The following is a 12,722-nucleotide window of genomic DNA, read 5'->3' on the forward strand; positions in this document are numbered from 1 at the left end:
CGAATTCCTGTTAGAAGCTTTAGTTAAATATACAATTTTTTACTTATAAGAACAAGCAAAAAGAAAAAATAATATCTTAAAAAACAAAATTAGTATCGAATTAGTAATCGAGTATTTAAATCGCTTGCGAAAATCGAAAAAATAAATTCTTCAAGCGTGATTACAAAATATTATACTTAAAGTGAATGACGTGTCCCCCAGCTTTAGGAGCCAGCAAAGAAACACAAAAGGATGCAGTAAATGATTAATAATATACAAACAAAAATTGACAATTTAAGGATATCAGAAATTTCCTTCCGATTGAACACCGTTAGTAAAAAAATTAAGACATTTGTCAAAAAAAAAATTAATTATTAATTAACTAACTAGGGTTTTTAATTTATTAATTAACTACATTTCTGTAGGCCTTTTTAAGACATACAATTCCGTAGTGTATTATGTTGATGTATCTCATAAGGTTTAGCCAACGTTAGCAATTTAAGCGCCCGAAAATATTTTATTTTACTTGGTCACAAAACATCGACTTTTCTCCACTTTCTATAAGTTTAATATGCATGTATTATATATGTAAACCTTCCGGAAGAAATTTTCTAAATGATGGTGAAAATCCTATCAAAATCCGTTGAGTAGTTTAGAAGAACTAAGCGCACAAATAGACAGACGTGGATAGCGACTTTATTTTATACTATTTTGGCACCTACTTTATTATTTTTCTAAATAATTGTTCCAACAATCTGTATGAATATTGAAAATCAAAGCATATCCAAGTTGTAGAGTTCTTTCTACAAGGTTTACATCCGAAATATGTATTTTTATGATAATTGTTGATGATGCACTTGATAATAAAAAAATGTGTGAACAAAAGCCTTTCTTAGCCATTAGAACTGTAAACTGTGAAGGAGTTAAGGAAAACGAAGGTTTGGAAGTACCTGGCCATTCAGATATGGTCACCAAACACGGCTAAAGCAATTTTAACCAATTTGGGTGTTGTATAGGGCGTCACTATCAGTATTTGCCATACTAGTGTGCAGCCCTCTATTTTTCTTAATGAATTAAATGTTTCTGCTAAGTAATAAAACATGCAAAAAAAACTTCAGATATTCGCAGTCCTTTCCTAATTGACTATCTAGTAAGGTGTTTACCAATGCAGGAGACATTGTCCATCATCAGCTCGTACCCTCTTCTGCAGGAGCAAACGATGGCATCTCCTGTGTCTGTACACTTCTGTTCACAGGGGTTCTTCGATTGGCATCTGGAAATAAACAAAATTAAAAAGTTGTAGATTTTTAAAAAATCCCCTTCCAATAGTACAGCTGAACAAGGATACTGAACTAGGATGTGCCGCACGGAGAGCCACAGAAACCAAGCTTTCAGATGCCTGCAAACCTGTTGACCTCAGTTTAGCTAACAAATTGTCGTAATAATGCTGTAGGTAAACAGTAAAGTTGATACCTAGTTCTTCCAGAATGAGCAGATGATGCCAGTGCCAGTCACAATAAGATTAGAGGATCTTGGTTTGGATTCCCAGTTGCGAATGTAAAGTTTTGTAACGTTTAGAATTGTTGAAATTATCTTCTTCAATGATATAAGTAGATTGAATTGAATTGATGGCTTGTACAGATCAAGTACCACAAGCGTCCGGAACTTTGAGGTACGCTGCTCTCTATGCGGCACAGAACCGTGGAGAGTGGAGGAGCCATAATACCAACATGTACAAAATAAATTACATGTATATTCGTATATGAAGATCTGCCGAGTGCCATAGTATAAATATTTGGCGAGATAAGTCAGATTTTTAGTAAAGAAACATTAAATAACACTTTTTGTTTTTAATGAGTTTTATTAATTCACAATGTACATTTGTTACGTATAAATTTTTATAAAATTAGCGACCGGTTTCGACACGTCCGTGTCATTAACTAGCTATTTTAAAACTTTTAAAATAAAGTAATAAAGTTTTAAAATAGCTAGTTAATGACACGGACGTGTCGAAACCGGTCGCTAATTTTATAAAAATTTATACGTAACAAATGTACATTGTGAATTAATAAAACTCATTAAAAACAAAAAATGTCTAGAAATTGTTACATAGTGAATGCCAAAGAAATACAAAAAATTAAATAACACAATTATTCAATCTGTTAAGTACATAATTCACTAACTGACCACTATGCCGTTTCTCCGTAGGGGTAGGCAGAGAGGTAGGATCGCAAAATAAAATAAAAACTCAGTCTTGGTACACACTCTTTGCCTAATTCACATTCATACATCGTCTCATACATTATCTTCTATTATTCTGACTCTTTACTTGGCCCGACTCAAGTACCTGATTCACTTGATCGTGCCATGTCTTCCTCGGGCATCCTCGACCTCTGCTACCATTCTCCTTACACTCCTTTCTTCGCTCATTTGCTCTACATGCACAAACAATTTCTGTTGTCGTATTACTACACATACGCCACAGGGATCACATTTCTACAGCATTCAGTCTACTTTCATCCTTTCTCTGACAGTTCTATGCCTCACTTACATATATCAGGATAGTTACCAGCACTCCATTGTGGACTGCTAGCTTCGCTTCTTTGTACCGTTTTTTGTTAGCGCCAACTGCGTTCAGTCCTCCATTAATGGAGTTACCTGCATTAACCATTACCCTTCTTTTAATATCTCTGTCAGCCTTCCCATCTCTCGTAAACATCTTCCTAAATACACAAACTCATCCACCTGCTCCAAGTATTCCTCATTCACAACTATATTGCACACTGTTTTCGTAGTCTCTTTTTCAAACACCATGACTTTAGACTTACTTACATTCATCATTAACTCATTCTTCGTACATACTTTGTTCATCTTAGACACGATAGACTGTAGATCATCCATACTGTTAGCAATCAACACCGTATTATCAGCATACAACAGGCAATATATTGAGAACACTGGTAAGGAAATTAACAATTAAGGCTCACCTGTTAATATCCAACTTCTGGCAGGAATGGTTATCAGATATTAGTTTGAAACCCGGCCTGCATTGGCAACTATACTTTTTACCTGCAGGGACACACTTGTGGGCGCACAAGACATCCCCCTCTAACTCACAGCCATCACGATCATCTGAAAACAGATATAATATTATGTAAGAGTATTAAGGCACAAAGAGACAAGATACTCATATTAATGATTTTTTTTATATTGGGAAAGGCACAAAAGAGTCCAAATTCTTTATCGGTAAAGTCAATACAGACAAACAATTGGATGGTCTCCATAGCATGGTGGAATACACGCTCGACTTTGATTTTGGAAGTATCAAGTTCAATGCTACAAAACTCAAGAATGCCCTACCATATTAAATTAACGATACCCTGGAGATGTAGTTTTAGAACAACATCGAAATATGGCTATGTAAACATTAAGCGCACTTGAAGAAAAAAGACACTAAACTGCGCTATATAAATGCTATAAATGTTATTATTATTATTATTAAATAGATGGATAATCATAAAAATTATGAAGAAACACCAACACAACAACCTACAGTCAACAAACATGAAGATGAGATCTGCAAACATGAAGATGAGGAAATGAATATGAAGATGAAGATGTTTTACATTAACCCCACACAGGAGGCCCTGAGGAAAATAATTTGGGGAGGGTATTTTTTTAAGGAAAGGCCGGAGAGGAAGTTCTGGGAAGATAAAATGTACGAGGGTTGGTAGGAATCTAGGGATTAGTGTATTCAGGAGTGATGGACATATGCATATATCCCTCCCACTGCAGCGCAAGGTGATGCGTCGAGCATCTCTCGATCTGGCACGCCATCCAGCTGGTGGGCAGGCGCACCCTGAACACACCTCACCCCATGAACCCTTACCCATGCTAAATAACCAAAGGTAGCAAACCACTATGGCAAAGGTGTTGTCTGAGATCTACAGACATAAAGATGAAGAAATCATAAAAATGATGAAGTAACACTGCAACCTACAGTCCGCTTCAAATCAGGAGTCCTTAGTGAATAGGACTGTGCATACAATAAGTACCACTTTACAAAGTCTGACTAAAGGATTATAAGTGTTGCAAGATCTGAATGTTGATTTTTTGTGATAAAAAAATCTGGGTTTCGCCAGGGATCGTACTTAGGACCCTTCCTATTTCTCTTAGGGGCCGTTCAAGTATTATGTAAGCACTATAGGGGGGCAGGGGGGTCTTTGCTTTGCTTATTTTTGATGACATGGGGGGGTGGGGGGTGGAGATAGTGATTACGTCAGCACTGCTCAGCAGTAGTTATTTTTTTTTACACATTGGCAACTCACACATTGTCTATGTTTGAAAACCGAATACATATTCGGGGATTCCCACAAATAATTGATACGTTTAGGTACTCGCTTAAAAAAACAGAATACATTAACAGAAAAATGCATATAGGTACCAATTTTTACGTAAGCATTGGAGGGGGGGGGGGTAAGAGCTTTGCTTACTTTTGGTGAGAATGGGGAAGAGGGGGTAAATAATTGTAATAAATCTGCTTACATAATACTTGAACGGCCCCTTAATGACATTGGCGGGACCATTAAACAATTAAATTATCTGCTTTTGGAAAATTCGGATAAATAAAATCATTATTATATACCATTAGTTTCTGCAGAGGTAACTTCTGGTATAGGTACGGCAACCTCTTCCTCTTTATCTTCTGGAGTTGATGCTTTTTCTTTTTTTGATGCAAACTGAAATAAAATATATAAATTAAAATAGAAAATAAGTTTCCAGAAGTGTTAAGGTGGATTAACTTAAAAAAATTAACATTGATAAAATTAAAAAAGTATTTTATCATTAAAAATATTTATCCATAATGAAAATAATTTTAACTCAAAAAATGTTCACAATGGTTTCAATAAAATTTTTTGAATCATTTCATGGAGAATTAAGTGTTTTTTAAACTAAAGTCTTTAAAGAGATACAAATCCAGTGTTTTCAAAAATAAACGTGATACCTCTCCATAAGATAAGAGTTTTAGAAAGAAAGGTAGAAGAAACTCGATTACGATTATTTCTGCGCTATATTTTTTTTCTCTTTGTATTTGAACCTCGAAAAGAAATTACGCAAAGAGAATTTCGATGATTCCATAAAACCCGAACAGTTATATATAATAAATATTTTTTACCTCGCAACAATCATCAAAAGTCCCATTTTTAGGTTTTCCACAACCATTGGATTCTCCTAAAAGGATTCCAATCTTGCACTCTTCGCAACAAACCTGAAATAAAATAATAATTAAATATTTATGATAATCAAACCAAATGAAACAGAAAACAAACAGGAAAGATGTCTGATGCCACAAGAGTCCCAAATACTTGCAACTGTCCGAAGCCAGTTGTAACGTATGGGTTTAGTGTCCGACAAAACTTAAGCAATAGACAGCTTACTCAAAGGTCAGCAGATCTAGATGTTAGTAATCGTCTAATCGAACTTTCTAGGCCAAATCGAGTCGTATACTATGATCGCTCTTTTCGTGTAACAGGCCCGCTCATCTGGAATAGACTTCCCTCAGCTCTTACTCATCTCCAGAATTTGGCTGAATTTTAACGGGCTTTAAAAAAAATGATTTAAAAAGTCTTACCATTCATAAATCTTAACTTCTTTCCGATATTTTATAATAAGCCATATTCTAAAACTTCCGGTGATTGTTTGGTTTCGGTTGTCTCCTTATTGTACCTTTTAAAATGTCTGCTCAGAAGATTCTCATTTCTGAGCACAAACTGCCTCCTGTTTTATATTATGTTTTTAGTTTTAATATTCTTGTTTTTTCCTGTCCTGCTTTTATTGTTATTCTAAGTTTTGTCATCACTTTGAATAAACAGTATATTTAGTGTTATAATATTAGATCTGTATTGGTTAAGGCACACTGTAGGAATAATTTTAAGAACATGACCACTAATACTAAATTACCGTTTTTAAGTTGCGCACTTGTAGTGAAATGACACTAAACTGCGCCATATAAATGCCATGTTATTATTATTATTATTCAATCGACACACGAGGGTACATCTCTACTGAAACAATCTCAACACTAGCCAGAGTTTGCCGAAGGCGTCAATATAATTAACAATAAATATAAAAACTAATTGAATCTTCTCTAAATACAGGGTTTTCCAATAAGAGGTGTTATTTTGAATAGCCCGCTATTTCGGTAGATGTTACTTTTGAAGCTGTCATTGTTTGACATTTGACAAGTAGAAACTACGCCATTAATAAAAATGGAACGACTCACGCTTCAACAACGCATTGAAATTATTAAAATTCACTTGAGTGAATCAAATGCAAATCATCTTGAGTGATGAGGCCCATTTCCACCTCGGTGGCTTCGTCAACAAGCAAAATTGTCGCATCTGGGGCTCGGAAAACCCAAGAATTATTGTTGAAAAGCCTTTCTATTCTCAACGTGTGACTGTTTGGTGCGGTTTATGGTCTGGCGGAGTCATTGGACCTTACTTTTTCGAAAATGATGCTGGAGCAACAGTTACGGTGAATGGATTGCGCTATCGAGAGATGATTAATGATTTTTTATGGCCGGAATTGGATGGTATTGATCTGGACAACGTTTATTTTCAACAAGACAGCGCTACGTGCCACACAAGCAACGAAACCATTGATATTTTACGATTGTCTATCAAAATAACACCTCTTATTGGAAAATCCTGTAGTATAAAAAATAGTTACTATCCGCGTCTGTCTGTTAGTGCGCTTAGTTCTTATAAACTACACAACGGATTTTGACAGGGTTTTCACTATCATTCAGATAAATTCTTCCGGAAGGTTTATACATTTATAATACATGAATATAATATTTATAGAATGTAGAGAAAAGACGATATTTTGTAATCAAGTCGTAAATAATCCCGGTATAAAGTCGGTATAACCCCGAGCAACGCCGGATAAAAATTCTACCTACGTATGTTTGTGCTCGCAAAACTCGAAAAGTAGTCCACCGATACCGATGAAAATTTCAAAGTTTGTTCTTATTAGTGCCAGGAGTGTTTAGATAGTTGTTTGCATGGTAGAAGAAATCGGGGACGTCCGAGGAAGACTTAACGCAATATATCTGCACCCGAATGAGATACGAAGTCGAATTAGTTTTTTAACAGTAAGATTGTGGGTATACAATGATGGATGGAGGAAGAAGTCGGTGACACCCGACAGGCATTAGCAATAGCGAATCACTAATATTGCGGGGTTCACTAGTTAATGATATTTTCAAACCATCCCATACAAAATAGAGTTGGTATGCTAAAACTCTTTTGTTGACATTAATTTATGAAGGTTAAGTTTTCATAAAAATATTAATAAAAACCAAAAATATCTGTTGCCATCTATAAAACGTGTATAAAAATACAGTTGGTGTTGCCAGGCGGAGGAATCTGCAACAAATCCGACTGCTGTTTACTTTTACAGGGATACAAAAACTTTTATTTACAATTTTCGTTTTTTTTCGATCGGAGGGCCATTTTTGGTCTTTTCTCTACAGGCAAACCATTTTTTCCATGAAATAATAAATTTGTCATCATAATACCATACAATATAGTCATTAGTTGAAAAAAAAATTATATATTTATGGAAAACTTTTCTGTAGGCCTTTTTAATATATACAATTCCGTAGTACATTATTTTGATGTATCTCATAAGGTTTAGTCAGCGTTAACAATGTAGTGCCCGAAAACATATTTTTACGACTTGATTATAAAACATCGACTTTTCTCTACTTTCTATAAATATAATATGCATGTATTTATACAGGGTGTATCGGCACGTACCCGACAAACTTTAACCAGCTATTTCTTAGCACATTTGAAGTAAAAAATGTTTTGGGCACTTTGCTGTCCGGTAACATTTTTTTTAATAAAAAAATTATTATTCATATTTTCACCACATATCACCAATGTTTTATCCTTTGTCAAAGTTTGAAAACCCGTCTGGCAATATTTTGTTCGAGTTTCGTTGAATAATGTACGTACGTACCTACGTTGGCGCGCTTTTACAATCACAACGAAATGGCACGACACCATTCGTCTCATTTGTAACTATTATTATTTAGTGTGTATGAAAGAGCGAGGACACTTTTTGACACACTTGCTAATAACAGCTGTTGAACACGAGAAACAATGCAAATGACAGTGACGGAGTGTGGATTTTTTATTTATTTTTTGTTTTTAATGGAAAAAAAATGTTACCGGACAGCAAAGCGCCCATAACATTTTTTACTCCAAATGTGCTGAGGAATAGCTGGTTAAAGTTTGTCGGGTACCTACTTGCCGATACACCTGTATATGTAAACCGATACTAAATGATAGTGAAAAAACCTTTCAAAATCCCTTGCGTATTTTAGAAGAACTAAACTCACAAACAGACAGACGCAGATAACGATATTGTTTTATACTATTTAGAGATTATATAGATATTAGAGATAATAACTAACATTTAAACTTAGACTTACGGAATTCAATACAATAAACACTCTCGCCATTTGTACGTCCGGGCGTCATCGGACAGAAAGATTGACAACATATTTGAGTAAGCATTATCACCATTGTCAAACTGTGATCAAGTCTATTTAAATATATCATAAAACATAGCCCACATTTTCTGTGTAAAGTATATTATTTATCTGCTTACTTGCACTTATATCACATCTACCAAACACTAACTATTTATTTAAATATGTAACTATTTTTTACTTTCTCACTGCAATGTACTTACTGCAACATGTCATGCTTATCATATTATTAATTACTTATAAATAACTACAATAATGTATTGTGCACTCCTTTTACAAACACAAGCTAACGCTAATATGGAAGAGTAGTATTATAATAAATAAATATTAGCCGTACGGAATATATATAATCTATACATGGGATACACATGTCAAAGATATGTACTCACAGATACAAATACTTCCTTTTACGATCCTGCCAAAGTATAACATCACAACTGCCATTCTACAAATAATTCAACACTCCTCACACACCAACACTAAACCAGTCTTTAATTCTGACATACACCACCACAAAACACGATCACAAAATCAAATACACTTATCTTCATCTACTTACACGACTAAATTTGGAATTAACTCCTTACAATACATTGCACATAAGCAATATAACGCATTAACTAGTAATCTAAAACTTCCGGCAACGAACAAAAAAACATTGGCAAAAGCTCTTAAAAGGTATTTCCTCAGCAGTTTTATTAATGACTAACACACTCTTTCTTTGGAACTCCATAATAACATCTGCGTTTATTTATTTTAATGTATTTATTTGTATTATTTTTTTTTTTTTGCTAAATTAGTGTTTTTAAGACAAGATTTTATTTATGCATAGCACAAAGGATAACAATTATTTTTATAAGTAATAATTGTTCGCCTGAAACACTCATCCACCTTGAAAAAATCTCCTGATAAAAAATACATGACGCCAACGGGACTCGAACCCGTGTCCATTCGATTTCCGGTCGAAAGCTCTGACCACTGAGCTATGGAGGCTTATCTCTTACCCGCGAAATTATTCAATATATGCTAGTGTTTCATTCAACAATTACTGCTTGTTACATTTTTTTCACCTGAGAACAACCAACTTTATTTTATATGAGAAAGGCATTGTAAGTACTAACTCTCTCACTAGATGGCGTTGAGACAAATTGTCTACATTTTTAGGTGAAATACTTGAACTTGTCAAATATTAATTATTATTTTTTTGATAAATTAATGTTTTTAAGACAAGATTTTATTTATGCATAGCACAAAGGATAACAATTATTTTTATGAGTAATAATTGTTCGCCTGAAACACTCATCCACATTGAAAAAATCTCCTGATAAAAAAATCAAAATAAAAAAAATAAAAATAAAAAATAAAAAAAATCACACGGGTTCGAGTCCCGTTGGCGTCATGTATTTTTTATCAGGAGATTTTTTCAATGTGGATGAGTGTTTCAGGCGAACAATTATTACTTATAAAAATAATTGTATTTATTTGTCTTGTCTTTAATCTAATATTGTCTTTCCCGAAGTGAGTTTTGTAAACTCACTGGGAATAGTACATTATAACTTTGTTATTATTTTTTAATGTATTATCTTGTAATAAATAAATAAATATATTATTAAAAAAGGGTTTTTTCGGAGAATTTTAACAATTCATCAAATTTCACAGTTAATTTTCAAGGAGTGTGAAAGTTCTACTATTATTTCAGTTCTTTGAGAAAGTTTGCTCTCCACTGCAATATGATACTTTTTTTATAATAATATCACACATCTTTTTAATAAAATATTACAATGACAGGCTTGTCTGAGATCTGGAAGCAGATACAGCAGCGTGCGTGGAAGAATTTCTGAGCAAATATTGGCCACTAGCAGATAAGAAGTGTAAATAGAATACGAGAAGATAAGAAAGAAAAAAATGTGACGTGAGGGAAGAGGATAGAAATTAACATTATAAAATTATTAATTATATATATTTTTTAAATTGGATATGAAATAGAAAAAAGGGAATTATTAGAACACAAGTGCAAGAATTGGATTACCAATAGAAAGTACTAATAAAATGGAAACAGGGCTGTGCCAACATAAACATAAACATCAAACGGAGTAAAGAAGTGTTAATCGTTGGGGATTTTAAAAATTGTTTTTCGAAAAATTTTAATCGTTCAAAATAATGTTTTAGTTGTGTTTTAAAAAATACTGTACGCAGAAAACAATATTAACCTAATTAGTTTAGCTACCCGGTTTCGCCCGTGTTTTAAACACTTTTTTTCCTATGGAACACCTAAAAATAGGTAATTTTGTACATTCCATATTTTGAAATAACAAAAATGAAATCAGAAAAATAATAAGAATGATTGACAGTTAAAGTTAAAACATCTTGACTGACAGTTTGAAAATGACTTTTCTACACTCAAAGACGGGAAAGCCGACAAAAACTTTTCAAATTTAGCAGAAATCTGTCAGCCACCCATTTTCCCTTTAAAATTTAATATTTTTACATGAAGCAATTTCATTTTTTTTTATTTACCTATAGATTTTTTTGGAAGATATTTCTCCCAGTCTGATACGGACTCATAAAATTCATGTTATTTTATAGTGTATTATTTGAGATATGTGATTTTAACCGTGTTAGAAAGAGAGAACACCACACTTTGTCTTTGCATTGAAAAGTTTACGATAAACAATACATAAATATTTTTTATAAAAAACGAAAAATAACGTGAAGTGACAATAACTTTTGTAAACCTTTGTCTAATCAAATATGTTTGTTAGTTTTGTGCATAGTGGTATATACCGTTTACAGGACGAAAACGAAACGAAAAGTTGTTCTCTCTTTCTGTTTGTGTTCAAAATTTTAAAATTTCAATTGCATTATGTCGATATCTGGGAGTCTTTTATCTGCTTTTAAAAACAGTTTTTGAAATACATTAAAAAACAATGAATCTATTTGTAATTGAATTAAGGGGGGAATATTTGATGATATGAAATTATTTTGTCGAGGCCCGAGAAGTGTTATGCTACTTTACTATGTTGTGTTACTCGGCGCAGCCCTGATAATGTGCAAGATTTCGTGTGTGTTTTCCTTACAACCGAATTCATTCATGGATTTGAACATCTGTTTCATTGATATATTGACGTTTGAAGTGAGATAATCACTTCTTATCAACGTGTTACTTCCACTTCGGATCACGTCATGTCAAAAATAATCCTTTTGATTAGGGAAAAAATCGTCTGGAATCGTCAGCAGTCGACAGTAAAAAAATGTAATAAAAAACTAGGCAAACGTTTTTGAATATTAGGGAACATTTTTTAAATTTTCATCTCAAAGGCCTCAGATCCTTGGCTACGAATACGGATTTTACGAGAGATTTTGAATCCCGCAAATACGAAATTGCGCAATTCATAATTCATTAATTTAAATAATATTTAGTATATTTGAGGTACGATCCAGAGTGTAAGGTACTCTCAGTATTGCCCTGGTGAAAGACCACTATTTAGAATCAACCAGGAGATGGGAAGATTTTGAAAGTTTCAAATATTTACGTATACTCAGTATGGAATTACAAATGATTGGGGAAGGTATTTTGCTAGGCTGTTGGGAGTGGAGGGGAAGGAGATGGGTAGAGGAAGGTTGGAAAGTATCTGGCTGTTCAGATTTGCTCACTGAACATGGCTATTGCCATTACAAGCAAAGTAACGTTTCAATTCGAAGAAAGAACCGGAAGAAAAAACTAGAAGGCATTTAGAGCCGTGTAAAGCAAACTAGAAGGCACTTAGAGCCGTATACAGCAAACTAGAAGGCATTTAGAGCCATGTGCAATAAACTAGAAGGTACTTAGAGCCGCATAAAATAAACTAGGCAATGTGGGCCATGTGGAACAAACTAGAAGGCATTTAGGCAAAAACAAACTTACGATGGCCCCGCCCTCAGCGTCGTTACAGTTGTTCGTGTCCTTGGCCATCTGGATGCCCTTACTACATTCTCCCTTTTCCCTGAAAAAAAATTCAGAATCAAGATTATCTTGTAAATAATTGGGATCAATTTATTATTTATTTAGTTAACAAATTATTCATTTAATTAACAAGTCACGGAAGTGGAGAGCAAAGACTAATCGCTCTACAAAATGTGAACAGGATGACGAAAGTCCCATTCACCAGTGGTGACAATGTCCCGATTTCATGGAAAGAGA

The 12,722-nt window shown here is 33.8% G+C and overlaps 1 protein-coding gene across 2 annotated transcripts in view; it reads right to left on the reverse strand.

Annotated features, from left to right (window-relative positions):
• LOC149409764 (uncharacterized) overlaps nucleotides 1-12,722 on the reverse strand; it is a 60,879-nt gene that overhangs the window by 19,548 nt on the left and 28,609 nt on the right. For both annotated transcript variants that reach the window (XM_089649210.1, XM_089649209.1), the window contains exons 3-7: nucleotides 12,447-12,525; nucleotides 5,156-5,248; nucleotides 4,625-4,718; nucleotides 2,967-3,111; nucleotides 1,143-1,252 (exon numbers count right to left, since the gene is read on the reverse strand). In XM_089649210.1, coding sequence (XP_089505336.1) covers nucleotides 1,143-1,252; nucleotides 2,967-3,111; nucleotides 4,625-4,718; nucleotides 5,156-5,248; nucleotides 12,447-12,525 — 521 coding nt within the window. The remainder of the gene's footprint in view (nucleotides 1-1,142; nucleotides 1,253-2,966; nucleotides 3,112-4,624; nucleotides 4,719-5,155; nucleotides 5,249-12,446; nucleotides 12,526-12,722) is intronic.

This window comes from Hesperophylax consimilis, chromosome 29 (genome assembly GCF_061612785.1).
Source record: "Hesperophylax consimilis isolate HC1 chromosome 29, BYU_Hcon_1.0, whole genome shotgun sequence".
NCBI lineage: Eukaryota > Metazoa > Arthropoda > Insecta > Trichoptera > Limnephilidae > Hesperophylax > Hesperophylax consimilis.